This window comes from Mixophyes fleayi, chromosome 7, assembly GCF_038048845.1.
Source record: "Mixophyes fleayi isolate aMixFle1 chromosome 7, aMixFle1.hap1, whole genome shotgun sequence".
NCBI lineage: Eukaryota > Metazoa > Chordata > Amphibia > Anura > Limnodynastidae > Mixophyes > Mixophyes fleayi.
Genome location: NC_134408.1, coordinates 5003436 through 5024651, shown reverse-complemented (window position 1 = coordinate 5024651; position 21216 = coordinate 5003436). Strand labels below are relative to the sequence as shown.

The following is a 21216-nucleotide window of genomic DNA, read 5'->3' as shown; positions in this document are numbered from 1 at the left end:
CAGATTCTAAGAGTGTAAGAATATTTTTAAAGTGGTGGAGCGCCAGGGATTAATTTTGTGTTTTGTACTACTTTGAATGTTGGAGAGAGCATTCAGATCCCTAAGGGCAGCACCTCACTTTAATGGGAAAATTTGATAAAACGGACAGCACTTGGGATATTTTCCTGTTAAGGAAACATTAATGTCCGTCCCCTGTGAATGAAACATAAATGGCGGCGCTGACACCTGTGACCCTGCTGCTGTACCTGCTGAAATAATCTGTGAAAGACAATGAAATGAAAATCGCCAAACTGAATGCACATTGCGTATGGTAGTTATAGATTGTAGGTAATAAATGATTAGAGTGATATTGTCTGTTTAGTGTAAATAGACTAGTTTAAACTGGATTCTGGGTGGGAAAATTGGAGTACATCCCCTGGAGAGGAGACCCCCACCCTTGGAATGTTGACCCCCACCCTTGGAGGGGGTTGTTTGAACTGGCCAATGACCTGCATTGCACTGGACCCTCCTGAAGCCTGAACCTATGGAAGCAAGCCAACTCATCTGTATTGTTTTCACTGTATCACTAAGTGTTTATATACAGCTCCCTGGAACCAGATAAACAGTCATCTCTGACCATAGTCTTCTGGATTGAAAGGACTGTAGCTGGTACCAGCGGAGCGCAGCGGGTGCAGAGTATGTATGTATATATTTAGTATCGGCTGTATTGTACTTGTTTATTGAACTGCTTACATTTTTGCTAAATAAATTGCTTGTGCTTTGGAACCACATAAATCGCTTAGACACTGCTTATTGAAAAACGATGAAATTACTTTAATAACATATAAGTGAGTGGGTTTCAAGCTTGCCACAATATAAAAGTTTGTATCAACTAATCCCATATAGAGTATGTCATATGCATAGACCAAGAGAAGGTTAAAGGATCAAAATCAACAAAATATCAATATTAAATTGATCTATAAATATGAATAGATATATGATACACACACACACACACACATATATATATATATATATATATATACACACAGTGTATATTATCTTATATTTATAAGGTTCCACAAGGTTTCCACAGTGCTGTACAGAATACAAACAGTTACCATACAGTGTAAAACAGTACAGAACACTAAACAAGTAAAACCAAGACTCCAATAGCTCCAAGCCTAGCTAATACAGTGGGGCTGGAGAGGAGAAGAAATGGTGCAGAGACAGGAGGGAAGAGGGCCCTGCTCGTAACACATATAAAACTAATAAAACACATAGCAATAAGTTTCTTCGGTTGGAACATTCTAATATCAATAATATTATAAAACCGATAAAGACACAACACACGTAAGTAAGTTTGGAATAATATGAAAATCTCTTAACTCAAAGAAAGTGGCGGACACGAGCAGGTCAGTCAACTGGAAGTGCATGACCAATAAAGGTGGTAAGGTAAAACCATAACACCACCAACCCAGGATAAACCTTATCTATTGGCTGGTGCTACCATCTGTCCAAATGGATGAACTACTCACCCCTTCATAACCAGCTATGGTGCTAACACAATAAAACGGGCCATGGTGTCCTCCTCACAGGTGGACAAACTATTTGATGACATCCAGGGGAGGATAGTGACCAGTGACAAGATGAAACCCGCACCATATGCTAACCACTGACTGCCAAGCTCTCGTATTTAAAGTGCCGCCAATCCTCAAAGATCAGACGGCCCACCACTAACGGACCTAACAACAACTCTCAACTTTCAAAAAATGTGATCCACAAAAAACCTGGTGCCCTCTTCCGATAAATGAACACCATCTCCTCTAAATAGCTGTTGGGACTTGAACCTTAACAGAGAATGATCAATGACTATGCCTCCCAACTCTTGTACAACTTTACCAGATGTCGGAGTAGTCTTCTTAACCAACAAATTCAAAATGTTAATGGGTATATCTGACCTCCAAGACAACCGAGGGATAATACAAGACCAACATAACTTGATGGATGGCCACGACCGGCAAATAGCACATAAATCAGACTTAATCCGAACAATGAGATCTAAAGACTTGCCTGTTCCAACATCATTGCTTTCTAAGTGAATTACCAAAATATCTTGGGGACCATGATGATTAATCTCCTGAGACAGCAGGGAAAATAATCCTGACCACTTTAAACCTCACCTCCCAATCACTCTAATATGCACATGCGAAGAGAAACCAGACCAATCATGCGCTAAATCGCGCTGCTGTGCCCAAAAAAACGAAGGAATGGCCCAACACTCAAATCTGGGTCCTTTTGCCGTGTGAACCTAGGACAAAATATAAAGACAGATATGAACCAAAACAAACAACCTTATACTACTAAGCCTATACCTAACGACAGATATCAGAACTAAACTAACCACTGACATGAATAGTAAACATGACACACAGTGAAAAAGAATTACAGATAGAGTAAAAGAGAGAAAAGACGGTGACCCAAGTGAAGGTAAAAAAAAACATAAAACCCCGGAGGCACACCACTAATCAGGCCTTGACCCGTGGGAGAAACAGGAAAAAAATCCCTTCACGCCCCCACTAAAAGTGACAAGCAGCAAAGCCCTGGGTCAACCATCCAAGAGATAAGGGACAAAGAACAGAGCAGATGATAAGCAAATAAACAATCACATATCAGGCCAAACATATCTCTTATAGCTATCTGTCTTCCATCTGCAAAAAGATTGAATTTCGGCCACGGAAGCATGCCCAGCAGCTGCCGCCGTGGCCGCTCCAATGTGGAACGAATGGGTACCAAAACTAGAAGAGTCTAATCGCAGGCTGCCTAACGTCTTCTTTAAAATGGTAGAAAACTGAAATCTGGTTAGAGCTGATCCATCCATATGCATCAGCCAAATCATTGCAGCACTTAACCAGGCATATAACACAATCACTTTACGGAAGCACTGAGAACCAATGACCCCTGCCTGCCTGATCTGTTTTAGAACGGACAATTCTGCACTAAACGAGGGATGGGGAGACACAGATATTTTTGGCTAGCAGCGCAAACCTCTATTTTTTGTGATCTCACAACCAACTTCCCCATCTTTAGAGTCCCATAGTACGCCAAAGAAAACAGTTTTCTTTCATAACCATCCGAGGCAATTTGAGACAAAGATGAATGAATGCGGGACAGCAGAACCGGTCCTATTGGTCTCCTGGAATCAGGGACCGAGGGGTGTAATCTAGCCCACCCCTTATGTGCTTTCAATACAATAAAGAATTTATAAGGGTCTAGCAAGCCATGTAATTTAGACATGAACGCTATATCCACTAAGATGGATCCAACAGCTCTTTGCTAGTCCCTTGCTGATAGCATTCCCACATAGATTCCATCATACTGTCTGAAGGCTCGTAAACGTTGAACTCACGAGATTACTGAAACATCAACCACCGTTGCCAAGCCAACTAATAAGACTTCTTAGTGGAAGGGGCCAGGGAAGCCACTGCCAGAGAGATTATACCAGTTCTACCAACTGCCAAATATAAGATGGACATTCAATACCCAGAATGGCAGCATGAGAAGTGTTTCCAGTCAGAGCGAGAGAGAGCATCTGCTATACAATTATACCCACCGGGAACGTGTCTGACCCTAAAATGTATGTCATTCTCCAGGCAATGAAGCACTAGGACCCGGAGTAAACTAATTGCCAGACGGGACGAGGAACTCTGACGTTTAATTGCCTGGACCACTCCCAAAATGTCACACCAAAATGAAATATTATGACCATGCAGACGGGGGGCCCATAGTTCCAATGCTACTATGATCGGAAAAAGCTCCAACACTACTAAATTCCGAACTAACCGATTAACCTTCCACGCATCAGGCCATGCAGCGACACACCAGTCACCTTGGAAAAAAGCACCAAAACCATTCAACTGCACACGGATGCACCCTGAAGCATCTGTGTGCAATTCTAAATCCCTAGTTGATACCCGGGGGGAAGGCCAAACTCTAACGCCATTGAAGTTTTTCAGAAAGACTAACCAAACTTTTAAATCCTCCCGAATATCCTGCGATAATTGAATCAATGCATTGGGCCTATTCCTACCCTTAGTAGCTAACTGCAATTTCCTACAAAAAATCCTAAACATGGGTATCACCCTGCAGGCAAAATTAAATGAACCCAATAGAGATTGAATCTGCCGCAGCATACTAGATGGGGCGGACAATGAAAAAGAAATTATGTTCTCTAATTTGTGAATTTTCTCACTTGGAAGCCTACAGCAACCTTCTATCGTATTGATTTTTATCTCTAAGAAAAAAAGACAAGGCGCCGTTTTATCATGCGCAATGGGTACCCCAATGAAGGTGAAAAGGGCTTGGGCTAAGAAAAAAGGTGTCAGCGCAAATACTAGAATCGTCGGGACCTGCAATCAAGAAATCATCTAAATAATGGGATATCCCGTGGTACCCTGTACCTGCCTGAATTGCCCAATGCAAAAAGGAGCTGAAAGACTCGAAGAAAGCGCATGACAAGGAGCACCCCATGGGCAAACAATGATCTATGTCGGTAAGAAGATAAATAAGAAGTAAGGTAAGAAGATAAATGGAAGTTCAGAGGAGCAGAGCAAAAACAAGGAGAAGTGATTCACCATGGGGCACAGAAGTCACCGATGGGTATTTAGAAAAGGGGCACAGAGTGTGTGGATGAAGGGGGCACAGTGTGTGTGAATGCAGGGGCACAGAGTGTGTGTGATGCAGGGGCAAAGAGTGTGTGGATATTAAGTAGGGCACAGAGTGGTTCGATATGTTCGGAGGGCACAGAGTGTGTGGATATGAAGGTGGGCACAGAGTGTGTGGATATGAAGGAGGGCAAAGATTGTGTGGATATGAAGGAGGGCACAGAGTGTGTGGATATGAAGAAGGGCACAGAGAGTGGGGAGATGAAGTAGGGCACAGGGTGAGTTACCTGTAAATTATTCTTTGACAGAAATATCATTGAAAAAAATATATAAAAATATTCTTTTCCCTTGGATTCATGTGTATTATTTTTGCATACAACTAAATAAGTATTTCTGTCCTGACCTAAATACTTATTATGTTTTTTTGACCCAACTACTTATACTATGTCTAATTTGGCCATAAGGGCACCCTTACCAAAACTGCTATCTAAAGATAAAAAAGGGCTGGAATTACCTGGCGTAAAAATGATAGAGTGTAGTTTCAGTGCAAAAAACATTTATTTATGTAACATGAGATCCAACTTAAGTTGGAACCAACAGAAAAAAGGTCAAAAGGTAGTTCACAGTCCCAATAAGGAAAAGAACTAATGCTAAATGTAAATAGTATGTCCAGAGTGAAGAGCACGTAAAACAGCAGAAGGGAAACCAAAAAATAAGAAAAAATACAAAACAAAAACAAAAACAAAAAAGAGAGTCCAGTACAATGTCCAATACAAATATCCAGAAATCGCATAAAAAAACATAAGTCCAAAAATACAAAAAAGAGGGGGGAGGGAAAAAAGAGAAAAAATCACTCACTGTTGGTGAAAATCCCGGTTCCAGGCAGAAAACCGTAGGGTCCGAGTGAGGTAGCCTGGGGGAGGAGAAGGAGTACGTCTACTCCGTCCTCTGAAAACAACTTGATGTAACAGATGCAGACAGGTACCTGTGCCGGGTCCTCTACGTCCCAGTGGTGTTCGCGCATGCGCCCCACCTTCCGAAGTATCCCTGAGGAAGCCCATCTTTGGGAGAAACGCGTTGGGTACTTGCCCACTCCCACACTGCTACTCCATACATTTTATTCTACCTTTTGACTTTCTCCCGCTGTTCCTGCCGCACATCGGACTTCGGAAGGTGGGGCGCATGGTGTTTACAGCAAGAGCTCTGGCTGTGTTGTCCCGTGTACAGGGAACTTCGTTGGCGCAAGCGTGTCCTATGGTCCTTGGTCCGGCGGGGAACTTAGATGTAAACTTTTGGTTCCGCTTTTAGTGTTAGAGAAAATTCTTTCCTAGCTTTACGTTGTCACTTGAATCCTTCCTTTCTTCGGATAGAACGCAAGTTGTGATGTTGATGTAGATACCCAACGCATTTCCCCTCATAGACTGAGGCTTCTTCAGGGATAATTGTGAGTCGCAATTACAGGTACAGGTGTATAAAAGAATCTAAGCACGAAGTGCACTATTTCACTCTGGCCAGAGATATATTCATGTATATTTTAAATAAAATCATAAACAGATTCTAAGAGTGTAAGAATATTTTTAAAGTTTACTTTAAGTTGAGACCACTGTCATCCGGGTCCCCACAGCAAAGAGTGGGGATAATCATCTCTCTTCTACAAGGGGATCCCCAATCTTGGGCATTTAGCCTGGAACCCAATTGTCCTCAGTTGCAGTCCGTAGATGCCTTTTTCGAAGCTCTTGGTTTAATCTATGATGACCCAGACCGAGTGGCTTCTGCTGAAGCACAGCTTTGATCATTAAAGCAAGGACGACGTTCCACTGAAGAGTATTGTTCCATCTGCCGGCGGTGGTCTTCAGACTGTGCTTGGAATGACCCAGCTCTTCGTAGTCAATTTCACTTGGGTCTCTCTGATCAAATAAAGGACTCCCTAGTCCAGTATCCCACTGCGGAGACCCTCGAGGAACTCATGAAATTGGCCATTCGGATTGACAGGAGATATAAGGAAAGAAAAGCTGAGAAGGAAGACACTTCAACTTATTCTCCTATGCCTCCTCAAGTTGCCTCCGTGGATCAGGTTGAACCTATGCAATTGGGAGCGTATCAACTGTCATCTGAGGAACGTACCCGAAGGCGCACCTTGGGTCTCTGCTTATACTGTGGAGGAAAGGGCCATCTGCTTCGTTCCTGCCCCGTTAAGCCGGGAAAAGACCAGGCCAAGTGAACATGGAGAGTGTCCATTTAGGCCTACAAGTCATCTCTCCAAACAATTCTTTACTTGTATCTGCTCAACTCACAGTGAACGGACAAGACGTTTCCATTCCAGCATTTGTGGACAGTGGAGCTGCCGGGAACTTTTTGGATTTGGCCCTCGCCTGGTCCTTGGGTTTCGTAGCCGTTCCTCTGGAATCCGTCATTACTGTCGTTGGATTGGATGGAAATCGTCTAGATAAGGGTGAGATATATTTTTGTTCGCCTTCTCTACAGTTAAAGGTGGGTGCCCTTCACTCCGAACTTATCTCCCTATATCTTATTGATTGCCCTTCGGTTCCTCTAATTCTGGGTCATCCCTGGCTTGTTCTTCACAATCCTTGTATCGACTGGACCAAGGGCGAAATTATCAAGTGGGGTCCTCAATGTTCTTCTTCTTCATGCTTGTCTCTACCACTCAGAATTACTCAGGTCTGTCCGGAGCGGTTGCCTTTTCACTACAGTGAATTCGCTGACGTCTTCTCTAAGAAAGAGGCCGATGTTATTCCTCCACAACGGGAGTATGACTGTGCTATTGACCTTGTCCCTGGTTCTAGGTTGCCAAAGGGGAGACTATATGCCTTATCTATTCCAGAGACCCAAGCCATGGAATCATATGTGAAGGAGAACCTACAGAAAGGTTTTATTCGGCCCTCCAAGTCTCCCGCCGGAGCAGGCTTCTTCTTTGTGGCTAAGAAAGACGGTGGGCTTAGGCCTTGTATTGATTACCGAGGGTTAAATAAAATAACCATTAAAAATACATATCCTTTGCCACTGATCTCAGCTATCTTCGACCAATTAAAGGGAGCTACAGTTTATTCTAAGATTGACCTACGAGGGGCCTACAATTTGATACGTATCCGTAGTGGTGATGAATGGAAAACTGCTTTTAATACTCAAACGGGCCATTACGAGTACTTAGTTATGCCCTTCGGTCTCAGCAATGCTCCAGCAGTATTTCAAGATCTGATCAACGATGTTCTTCATGAATTCCTGGGTTCTTTTGTAGTGGTCTATCTGGATGACATACTGATTTACTCCCACTCGTTGGAACAACATCGGGGACATGTCCGACAGGTGCTTCTGAAGCTGCGTCAGCATCATCTATACGCAAAACTAGAAAAATGTGACTTCGAAGTCTCCAAAGTCGTTTTTCTAGGATATGTCATCTCTCCAGAAGGCTTCGCCATGGACCCCACTAAAGTGCAGGCTATCCTCGATTGGGTACAACCCTCTAATTTAAAAGCCATCCAAAGGTTCCTGGGATTCGCTAATTATTATAGGAAGTTCATCAGTGCTTTTTCCATCCTTGTCGCTCCCATCACAGCCCTGACCCGTAAGGGTGCCGATCTTAAAGTTTGGCCATCTACTGCAGTTTCCGCCTTTGAAACCTTGAAACGTGCTTTTATGTCTGCTCCAGTCCTGAGACATCCTAATCCTGACCTCCCCTTTATTGTTGAAGTCGATGCTTCTGAAGTGGGAGTTGGAGTCGTAGTGTCTCAAAGGATCTTAAAGACCACCGTTTTCACCCTTGTGCCTATCTGTCTCGGAAATTCTCTTCCGCGGAAGAACATTACGACGTGGGCAATCGTGAATTGCTGGCCATCAAATGGGAACTAGAAGAATGGTGTCACTGGCTTGAAGGAGCAAAACATACTATTACAATATATACGGACCATAAGAACTTGTCCTATATTGAGTCAGCTAAGAGATTGAATTCCCGGCAAGCACGGTGGTCCCTCTTCTTTGCTCGCTTCCATTTCATTATTACTTTCCGGCCCGGTTCAAAGAACCTTAGGGCGGATGCCCTGTCCCGCAGCTTTATCTCTGCTCAAATTCCAGCTTCTGAGTCCTGTTCCATTATTCCTACTTCCTCTATTTTGGCTGCCTTCACACAGGAATTGGGTAAAACCCTTCAGCAATGTCAACCACAGGCACCTTCCGAAACCCCAGAGGGGAAACTATTCGTGCCAGTGCACCTCCGGGAATCAGTCCTTTCCCAGTGTCATGATAACAAGATTTCTGGACATCCCGGTATTGCTAAAACCATTGAAATTGTATCTCATACGGTCTGGTGGCCATCATTATCTAAAGATGTAAAAGAGTATATTTTATCCTGTGACCTGTGCTCCAAGAACAAGGTTTCCCGAAATTCCCCTTCTGGGCCATTACTGCCGTTACCTGTGCCAGTCAGGCCTTGGACCCATGTATCCATGGACTTCATCGTGGACTTACCTTTATTCTCTGGGTGTAACACCATCTGGGTAACCGTAGACCGGTTCAGCAAAATGGCCCATTTTATTCCTTTAACCAAGTTACCTTCCGCTTGTTCTTTGGCCACCTTGTTCATCAAATATATATTCTGTCACCATGGACTACCAGAAGATATCGTGTAAGACCGGGGCTCACAATTCATTGCAGTCTTCTGGAAAGCCTTTTGCTCACTCCTAGGCATCAGCCTCAGTTTGTCATCAGCCTATCACCCGCAATCAAACGGACAAACCAAAAAGGTGAATCAATCCTTAGAGCAATACCTTCGACTATATATTTCTAAACACCATGATAATTGGGCTGACCTCCTTCCATGGGCCGAATTTGCGTACAACAACGCATGCCACACGTCTTAACAGTATTCTCCTTTTTATTGTAACCTGGGGTACCATCCCAGAGCCAACTCTTTATCCTCACTATCCACCGATAAACCACTTGAAACCAGAGCCACGGCCATCCGCCTTAGGAAGATATGGAAGTCTGTGCATCAGTCGTTACTTCAGGCTTCCTTTAGGTCCAAGGTTTGTGCTGATTTACATCGTTCCGCTTGTTCATTCAAGGTTGGGGATTCTGTGTGGCTCTCTACTCGGAATATAAGACTCCGTCAGCCATGTAAGAAATTAGGACCCAAATTAATTGGTCCATTTACCATCCTAAAGCAAATTAATCCAGTGGCCTTCAAACTAAAACTTCCGGAATCCTTAAAGATCCCCAATACATTTCACTGCTCTTTATTGAAACCTGCCCGACCTGCCAAAAAATTCAAAGCTCAACCAGTCTCGGTGGATGGACATCAAGAATTCAAAGTGGAAAAAATCCTGGATTCAAAAAAGGTCCAAGGCCAAGTTCACTACTTAGTCGATTGTAAGGGGTACGGTCCCGAGGAACGGTCATGGGTACCGCAAAGAAACCTACATTCAGATAGGTTACTCACGGAATTCTTTAAAAAATTTCCCGGAAAACCAGGTTGTCGGGGTTCCTTGACCCCTCCTCAAGGGGGGGTACTGTTACGAGCCGCGGCGGCTCCGGGCACCGCCGCGACTCTCCGCCCTCATGTCCCGGCCGTCACCATGACGACCGGGACGTCACTTCCGGGTCGTCCCAGCCGTTGCCAGGGCAACGGTCAGGACGCATTCAGACTCCTGAGCTGCGCCCCGGCATGCAGGACAGCCGGGCGCATGTGCAAATAATAAGAAAGACAGCTGGCTAATTATGCTCCCCGGGGCTGCCTTCCTCTCATTGGCCAGGGTTAGTATTTAAGGCAGGTAAGGGCAATCCTTCCCTGCCGGTTATAGTTCCAGCTTGCTGTTCTTAGCCTGCTCCTGTTATCTGCTCTGGTGACTTTGGATTTATTTACTACTGCCGACCTTTGCCTGTTTCCTGACTCCGTTTGATTGCCTGTGACCTTTTGACCCTCTGCCTGGACATTGACTACGATTATTGCTTGTGACCCCTGATCTTTTGCCTGGCTATTTACTACGATTGTTTGCCTGTGACCCCTGATCTTCTGCCTGGATACCGACTCTGCTGGCTTGCCCATCTCCTATTGGACTTCTGCTGGAACCTCACTTCACTCGCCTGGGTTCTCCACAGTCAGCACGCAATTCACGACCCTTTGTTGTCTGCAGCCAAGTCTGTCCCCACCACTAGGGGCTCCAGCGAACACCAGACTTTAGAGTAGACTCCGGGTATTGTGATGCAGATTGTTGGGGTTCCTAACACATACTAGGCTGAGAAACCGAAAGGACCTGCACTAAGCTGGAACTATCTTGAGAAAAGAGTAAAGGGGACGTGTCTACAGATGGGTGGGGGATGGGCCTAACAGAAGCGGACTGCCCCGCGCAACCACTGCCAAGCCCCGCAGAAACAACATGAAGGGGACCCACGCTGTCATTGCCCGTTGTAACCAAGCAACCTGTACCATATGAACTAACTTGCCAACTGACAGGGGGGAGGGAGGGAAAGGAAAAACGAGCAGAAGGAAAAGTGGATGAAAAAACACCTGAGGAATAAGGGGGGTCCCAAATTATAGGGCCAAGTCCCCTATTGAGGGAGGAAGTCCCTCTGATAGCAACACCGCCCTCACCCCCTAAATAATACCCCCCCCCTCTGACCGCTTGCCCTCCGCTGTCACCTGGAGCCACTTGAAGGGGAGCCAAGGAAGGGGTCGGGGTCTTGCTGACATTGCGAGCCCCAACACTTCCGCCTGAAGTCAGGGGGATGTCACATGACCGATGTCCCCGCTGACCCCAGGAGCTGCACCAAGCACTCGCGGCCCCGGGAACGAGGGATGAACTACTGAGGGACCTACTCCGCTGCCCGGACCGCGCCGAGGACCAGTGAGACAAGTGAGAGGAATTCGTGGAGGGGAGGGAGTCCCCAAATCTGGTCGGAACACTATGGGACCTACTGGGGCAGGACATATCCAAGGGGAACAAAACAAAAACACTGGAGAGGGAGAAAAAGAAACCAGGGAAAAAAAAGGGGAGGGGGATAAAATAAGAAAGGGAGAAACACGGAGAAACAAAGGGAAATAAAAAAAAAGGGAAAACGGGCAAAACGGACGCAGAAGAGAAAAGAAGGAGGGGGGAGGAGTAACACGCAGAGGAAAATAAAAGAAGGGAGAAAGAGGGATGAAGGGGACAAAGAACAAAACAAGATAAATAGAAATAGAGACAAAATTACAACAAAATAGAATACCAATCTTGGGGAGCTCGGGACTGACTGCTAACACCAAACTTGCTGCTGGACAAGAGGAAGCAGCCCTAACATACAGGGATATATAAAGATTCCCAAAAAACCCTCCCCTAGCTTCTAATTGGTCTCTTAACATATATACATTAAACATCCAACCTCCCTACCCCATTGCATGTTTTTATCCTCTTTCTGGCTAAATACCTCACTCACTATAATCAGCCAAATTGGCAGTAAACATTAACAATATATCTAAAGCATATATAATATAGCAAACAACTAATAGACAATCTATGAATATTTAACCATTGTAATGGCTAATAGACAATCTGTGAATCTACGACCACTATGAACAACTGCAATGATTATACCTATAAGCACCAAAAAGTAAAAAAGAATAAGTTAAAGAAGAAAAAAAGGTTGAATCTTTAAAACTAAATTATGTGATTATGCACACTATTGAATCAGACATTATTAAATTAAATCAATTAATTTAGGCCATCAGGCTATAAGGACTGTAACCTAAAAAATCCAGTAGACTTCACAGCGACATAGGTGTAGGTATCTATCTCCTCCTCTTTTAGTGTTCTTTACTAATTCAACACTTCATCGGTTGGGGTTGTCCACAGCACAAAACCAAGCCAATAATAATAATAATAATAATAATAATAATAATAATAATAATAATATTATTTCAGAGGAGAGCTAAGTAATGCTCATGATATAGTCCTCTAGCTGTGTATCCTAAATTACTGTATTATATTAATTAAATACATCACAGTGCTTATTGTAATTAAGTATTTATATAGTTTAGAACATTGTTTATCTTACTTTTTTTAAACCAGCAGTGGATTAGTTACTTTATAAACTTCAATGAGATTATATTATTAATAGGACACTTTTGAATACTGGGTAACTTTTAAATATCCTAGTGGAACAATAGTGATACAAAAAAAGTGATATACAGGTCAGGTGTGCATGTGCGATTTTGCCATCTAAATAATAGCAAATATATATTTTAGGTTTTTATACAATAAGGTTTTAAGTATTTATATTCTTTTAATTATGCATTTATTTTATATATATATATATATATATATATATATATATATATATATATATATATATAAATCATAATAAATTTGATGAAAGTGATCTATTTATTGTTAGAATTTTTTCTTTATTTCCTAAATAATGCTAGATAAAGATAAATTAATTAATTTAATAATTTAATAAAGACTCAAAATAAAGTTACAGTAATTTGCACATATTCTTATCCCCATCAGTTTCAAAGTATATATTTAGATTAAACTTACCCAGGTGAAGATAAAATTTGCATCCCTCATAGTTAGATTCAATATTCCCCATTGTGATCACACCTCTGAGTGGGACTAATGATCCGAGAACTGTTTCCTGTTTTTCATTAGTGAAGATAGATTTCATATAATGGATGAAAGAGGATCTGCCTGATTCTGTAGACCCAAATATCTGTAGCAGGATACTAGTATAACCGTGATCAAGCAGGTAATTATCAATCCTCTGTGTTAGTTCATTTCGTATTTTGTTTACATCATGTGTTTTCTCTGAAAGCAATGATAGATCAATAATAAACATACAATTTTTAAATAACAGAAAAACATTTTTAAGAATTCCCATGGCTAAAACACAATCAGATTGTTCTGTTTACAATTTACTCTCCACTTAGATCCCATAACATATGGGCAGTGAACACCAAAATAAGTTTTCAGCATAGGGAGGGGGGTGTAAGGCTCTATCTGTGTGGAGTTTGTAGATTCTCCCAATGTTTGTGCGGGTTACTTATGGGTGCTCCAGTTTCCTTCCACCAGTCCTAAAACATACTTTGTAAGCTAATAACCTGGACCCTAGTGTGCTTGTGTGTGTGCTTTTATGATAGATAATTTAGACTTTGAGCAGGGACTGATGTGGGTTGTTAAATAAATATTCTCTGTACAATGCTGTGTAAAATGATTGTGCTTCTAAATTAATAAATGATGGAAATTTTGTTAAGAGATAAATATCCCTTTACCATATATGACTAAAAACAGAATTTCTTTGTTTCCTCTTTTCACTGTGTAACTATTTAAGCTTTGGTGTGGCTCTGTGTACACCTGGACAGACTGTATTCTCTTTTGCAATAAACTTGAGGTGAAAATCATAACTGGGGGTAGAGTTACTAGAACGTCTAAAAAGTAAAAGTAGAGGTGTTGCCTATAGAAGCCAATCAGATTGTAGCTATCATTTTCTAGAATTAACTAACCCCTGGTCTAAATATTTGGGAGATTGAGCATACAGATCATGGCATAGAGATCCTGTGCCTAAGATGACAGCCTAAAAGAGATCCTGCCATTTATGCTATTTCCCATTATATCACTTATCACTAGTTAATAGATTTTGTTGGCACTTACCTATTAATGTGTCACTTGACTTCCCGGTGAGGCTAAAGGTGTCACTACAATGTGCTAGTTGTGCAGTAGTGGTCTTGCAAATAACAAGTAAAGTTATTTATGAAGCGTGACACGTCTGCTGCTAAACCAAAGGGCATGTTTGCAGAGGAGAAGATGTTTGTACAGTTTGAGGGGAGGAGTTGGGCAGAGCAAGGTGTTCCTAGAAAAGTATTGTATTTGGCATAACTAGACTATTGAAATTATATAACATGGTGGAGATTGAACATTGTGTGGCATTTTCCTTGGTTTGTGAAGGTGCAGACAGCCATGTTTCTCTGCAAAATGTCTCATAGTTTGAAGGAAACCAGTTTGTAACTTCTTGTTGCACTTAGAAAAAGAATCCCATTTCCTATCACACTTTGATCCATAAATAAAAAGCTTCACATACATAAAAGAGTCACATGTAATAAAGTAAGCTCTGAAATTTACACTTTAGCACATTGCACCTCTGGAGAGTTTTCCACCTCTTGCAATGCTTGGCACACTTCTAGGTTGCAGCAGTGTCTCCCAAAAGTGGAAGGTAGGTCTGTACCATGATATGTGCTGGGTGGACCATCCACATACACCAATGCAATTTTAAGGTATTTTGTGGTGCACATTGAGGGCCTGATTTATAGTTCATTGCCACCATATAAAATGTGACTTGCATTAAATTTGCCTCACTGTGATAGCACACAATTTTATCCATATTTTCATTTGCACATATGCTGCTCTCCTTGCACTTGGAGAGACAGGTCTGTGACGTAAGGGTGTGGCAGATGCAAGTCAACGCAGAGATGCATCTGATTTTGATTTGGACACATCTTTAACATATGTTTTTAATGAAAAGTAGATTTGTAAAACCAACAGGTCTGGTGCAAAATTATGCTGTTGATGATGATGACGGACGAATATTTGCATCACACATACTTATAGACTAGATGTACAGTTCTTGTAATACAACTCAAAATTGATCTGCAGTTGCAGACATGCATGTTAGTGTTTCAAAAGTTGCAATTTTACATTCAACTCTAAATGCTTCATAAACTAAGAAGAATGATTAATGAGTAGAATTTAATTTAGTGAAATCACCTGGTACAAGAATTGGACTCACAGCATTCACAAAAATAAATGTAGTGTTACATTTTTTATTGTAGTCTGTAGAAAAATACTGAAAAGGGATAGATTGTCCTGGAATGTATGTGTATATATCTTTTCAGGCTGCATCTAGTAATGTACATAGTTTTTCGCTGTATCCTGTATTTTCCAATGGTGATAAAACACAAGTGATTTGGCTTCAGACTTAATAAAACCAGATGCTCTGAAATATCTTAAATTATTACATTTTTGGGCAAACAGAGCCCTACAGATAATATATTTCTTAGAATTTATTTAAAAATACTAGTGGTCTTATTATATGTGACTACAGGTTAAGTTTATTTTCAATTATTGGCCCAAATCCTCTTGCAATGTGTGGATACTTCAAATATATAGACGTAAGCCTCCCCAGAAGGAGATAACCAAGTAAAGAGAAATATACCTTAAGGATTATTGCAGTTTCATTACTGAATAAAAATGTAATTGCTGAAATTAGCAGACATTTTGGTGATCAAAAAATGATTGTACTTTAAAATAATGCTGGGGGTTTTCTGACTTTTTTTGTATGCTTATTTTTTGGCCATTTACTAACATGCAGAAATGCCTGGCGCATTCCATGGGTGCTTGCCTGTTTAAATGTTTTTTTTTTTACATGGGATGTGTATGCATAAAAATGCAGTAATCTGTATAAAATGCATTGAGAATGGGCATGAATTGTCCATCCACACCCTTTAATCTAATTTTAATAATTTCATTCCTATTCTGTCAATTGTTATTCTAATCTAGATGAACACATGTACCTACTCACTCACACAGCAAGGAACAAATTCATTCATCCAGAATTTGCCCCTCCAAAAACACCATCATCTTGTTTGGAAAGCCCATGCAGTTTGGCAAAATACTCAGTACACAAGGGCATATTGAGGAGCGTGATGTTACCCACAAGGATTTTGCAGTGCGTCTCTAAAGATTTGCACATCATAAATAGCCTCCAGAAATTCTATAGATTAATTAGCATTTACAGTTCATAGTAATTACTTTCCAGATAGTTTTATGACAATTACATTCTTGTATCAGGTGATATATTTCATTTTAAAGTACTTTAAAGAATCACAGAAGTAATACAAGGCTACATGGATTGTGCAAAATACACATGTTTTATAAGGAGAATATAATGTTATGGGTTCACTTAGAAAGCGAATAGTGACTTTGTCAAAGAACATGTGTCCGTGTTAGAAGTTAATCAACCAGTATAATTACTAACAAACTATATGAATCTTATTCATAGTAAACAAGTTATAATATTTAAAAACAAGTAGCTGTTAGTCCTGTATCATTACACAAACTGATCTCCATCCCCCATACAGTACTCCACGCATTCCATGCAATGTTAACTTTACCTTACCCTCAAAAATTTGTAAAATGTAATTGCTTTTGTTACACCACTACAGAATGTTACATTTCTACTTATTCTTGTAGTTTTCTATTTATGGTTCCATTGTACTGTCATGTGTATTTGTTATATTTGTGAGCAACCAAAATAAAGACTTATATAAAAAAATTAAACGCTGCTACATATAAAGAACAATATATCTCAGAAGTCTGAAGTATATCAAATACACTACATAGAAATTATATATATATATATATATATATATATATATATATATATATATATATATATAACATAAGAGCCATGACAGGAAGGACACCAGGGACCTACCAGCAGATCCTATGATAACTGTGGTAACCTCACCTCTTATCTTTATGAAATCCACAATCTTTTTCAGCTTTTCATCCACTTCTGTCTTATTCCCCTCCAGAAAGGATTTACAGTATGATATATATTCTGACGTTTTCTCCTCATGACTGAACAGAAACTGATCCTGGGATAGTGCCTGGATACTGGGCTGGTTCTTTAGGGTTCCTGTCTTATCACTACTGTCCTCCAGGTCATCAATCACCACAATCACTTTTTCCCGACCTGTGTAAACAACCAACATTAAAGATACCCATAAAGGAAATGTACAACATCTAGGCCCGGGGTAGCATGAAGGAAAGAAGTATGTGGGGGCATCTTTATTTCAATTTTAAGCCGTTTATCTGCAGTTATTTAACATAAAACTCATTCTAAAGACTATGGCCTTCATTTTCTATATTGTATTCATCAACTTGATCAATAAGGTGTAGTATCTTGTTTGCAATTTACTATTTTGTGATGTTCTTCACTGAAGATAGCAGTAAATGCTCATAGACACAATTTCCTGTTTGTATAATAAGGATTTCTGTGTGTAACTGATATCATAGAAGAAGAGAAAAAATACTGTCACACTAATTGCAGGGAGTTGAATTCCCTACAGTACTTAGTTACACAAAATATGATTTTTTTATAATTATTTGTATTTTATATTTTGATACATTATTTAATGTTTTCGTCCAGGGTGCAACCTTAAACTTATTTGAAATGAAAAGAAAGTGAAAAAGAAGTTTGCTGACAAAGGTGCACCATCAACTCTAGATATATTCAATCAAAGAGAGCTGATATCATTCAGTCCTGGAAATTATAAATTATAAAAACTTTGTGTCTTGGTGTACCCAAGAAAACTCATTTGTCCCAACACATTTTAAGAATGTAATCTATAATATAAATGCTTAGTGGCGTGTGTTAGTCTGTCTGTGTGTGTGTGTGTGTGTGTGTGTGTGTGTGTGTGTGTGTGTGTGTGTGTGTGTGTGTGTGTGTGTGAAAAAAATAAAACCAAGCTGCAGCGCCACCTGTTGGGTGGAGTTATACACTGACCTACTAAGTTCTTAGTGTGTGTGGAAAAAAAAATTCAGAAAGGGCTGAAATTTGGTATACTAAGATGTTTTTAATTTGTTAATTTAATTTGTTAATTGTTAAAAGTGTTTATAAAGATTTTAAAAAAATATATATATATTTAATATAATATATATATATATTTCTTGAAGGAGAAGTGACAGTTGGGAGTGGTTGGTGGTTGCCGGGGGTGACAGTGGGGAGTGGTTGGTGGTTGCTGGGGGTGACAGAGTGAGAGGAGTGTGATACTCAGGACCGCTGAGAGAGATCCCTGTGTCTGGATAGACATCTGGATAGATGTGGCGATGAAAGTGAAGGATGAGGTGATGGAGAAGAATGATGAGGTGGTGACATGTGGACAAAACCACGTTAAAAAAGGGCGCTTACGTCGGGAAGTAACGCTCTTCCCCTGAGGAGGCCTGGGCTATGGCCCAAATGCATGACAAGAACCTTTTTAACACCTTAAGTAGCTTGATTTGACTAGAATGCATGAGTATCATGCACGGGTTAACTTGTATAAAATAATTTTAAATGGAGGTGATATGTTATTGTGAACTACATGCCATGTTGCTGATACTTCTATATCAGTAGCTCTTCTTCCGTGAGGTGAGTCTGTGATCAGAGTTATTAATGAATGGCAGTTTATTATACCTGCTGTTTTTCATTACATGGCTCGTTAAGGATTAATATTGGTGTAACTGTTATAGCTAAAAGCTACTACTATCTGCAACTATTCTGGTAACAGCACAAATAATTTTATAAGGCTGATATTGTGATGTTTCACTTGTTACATTTTACTATACAGCTTGTTAAGGACTCTTATTAGCGCTAGTGATCAACTGAATGGCTGGCACTTACTAAAGAATACCTTTTCCAGAGTCCTAATAAGTTTATGCAAGCTGTATTATTGTTGAGACATTACGAGTGCAGATAAGGAGAGTTAAATGACAGTTGGTCTTGCTATACAAACTTAGCAGTAACAGCAAACATATTATTATAGGACCACAAAGATATGAATATGACGTTGGCTGTAATTAAGACATATGATCTTACAACCAACGTGGTCAAATCTCATTCCCGTTAGAGACTATGGGGTATATTTACTAAACTGCGGGTTTGAAAAAGTGGGGCTGTTGCCTATAGCAACCAATCGGATTCTGGCTTTCATTTATTTAGTATTTTCTACAAAATGACAGCTAGAATCTGATTGGTTGCTATAGGCAACATCCCCACTTTTTCAAAGCCGCAGCTTAGCAAATCTAGCCCTATATCTTTCTAAATCTATTAGCGGGGAGGATATTATTGAACATGTGAGATTGTGCCTTATACTTACCTTATGAGCTTATCATCATTCTTAAGAGCATTCACAATACATTTAGATTACTAGTTACCAATGGATAAGAGCCATATACAGCAAGTTTAAAATCACTTTATTTACACTTTTTCACTGTAATTTTGCTGTCTTTTAATAAACGTTTCTTTTATATTTTTGACAAATAAAATCTTTTATACTATTTTTGGTGCATATGTACACTACCCTAATTTTGGGGACTACATAGTGCACCTCTATTAGAGCTGGTCCATTCTCTTTGGATTTTCCAAACTTCATCTGTGTCACTGATTTGAAATTTAAGAATTATGAAATGTTATCGGTTATGTGCACCAATATTATATATGCTGTATGTCATGTTGCCTATAAACTGGAATCCATCAGATAACCAGCCAACCAGTGACAAATGTGCAATGAAGTTAGTTGAACTATATTGGAGGACAGATGTGCGGGTGATATTATTATGTTAAGATGCTCAGGCTTTGAGTCTGGAAAATAACTACCTTGCCAAAGGATTCTTCCATGAATAAAAAAAAATCATTAACCCTTTATAAACCTCCAATAAAGATAATTATTATTTTGTTTCCTGATATCTATCTAGTGATCCAGGGCTGAGTTGTGATCAGACACTATACAGCATTCACCTCCCTGCTTCAGACTGCATGGTAATGGGTTTGATGAATCTGAATGTTTCTCTGATTCACTGTAATGTATTATATGTGATAGATTACATTGTTCTAATATGAAGAATGAGGCTGGCAAATTAAATGTTAACCCAGATGATAAAAAAAATGATAAGCTTAAACAGTTATGCAAGGTATGCTGCTGACTTTCAGGCATAAGTTAAAGGGAGTAGGTGGGGTATATTTAAAACTCTTGCTCTTAACCCATGTAAAGGCTAATTACCCTTCTTAAATGTATGACGGGCCAACCAGATTGTTAGACTAGAAGACTAGAGGATTAAATAACAATTGGCTTATTGAGGAGATAAAAAACATTATCTTGAGAATTAATTGCAAGAAAAGAGAAAACATGTATTTTAAAGAGGACGTCCTAACAAGAGAGAAGCAGAGCGGATTGTTATATTCTTATACTGTCATTGAGTTTGTTGATAACATGACCATGGACGATGAATTGACAAGTGAAAAAAAATAGGCTTGAGATGCTTGGTAAGGAGATGGAATAAATTGGAGGAGTGTGATGAATTACTGATGAGCTAAGGCAGACATTGCACTGGTATAGAATGAAGGGTTATCAAGCACCTTCAATGGAATAATAATAATACAAATCGTATTATTGATATTAACATTATTATTATTATCATTTATTTATATAGTGCCAGCATATTCTGTAGAGCTTTTCAACTAGAAACAAACACAGTAATAAAATTCGATTGAGAATTAACAGACAAACAGAAAGGTAAGAGGGCATCTGATACATGTTAGGTTTCCGAATGTTTACCGTGGTATACACATTACAATCATGGAAGTTAATTTATGCCTTGTTAGATTAAGCAATTGAATAATATGGACCTTTAACACTTTATTGTACAGAGTGACAATATCGGTCGCGGCATACTTGGAAGTTAAAGCACCATATATTGCCAATTCCTTAGTCAAATATGACTTAATATTTGGTGGGAAAGTGTATAAAATATTAGCAATATTTAATAAG

The 21216-nt window shown here is 40.1% G+C and overlaps 1 protein-coding gene across 2 annotated transcripts in view; it reads right to left on the bottom strand.

Moving 5' to 3' along the window:
* The window catches only part of LOC142097159 (uncharacterized), an 87186-nt gene that overhangs the window by 24512 nt on the left and 41458 nt on the right, over positions 1-21216 (bottom strand). For both annotated transcript variants that reach the window (XM_075178777.1, XM_075178778.1), the window contains exons 6-7: positions 17154-17381; positions 13172-13438 (exon numbers count right to left, since the gene is read on the bottom strand). In XM_075178777.1, the coding sequence (XP_075034878.1) occupies positions 13172-13438; positions 17154-17381 (495 nt within the window). The remainder of the gene's footprint in view (positions 1-13171; positions 13439-17153; positions 17382-21216) is intronic.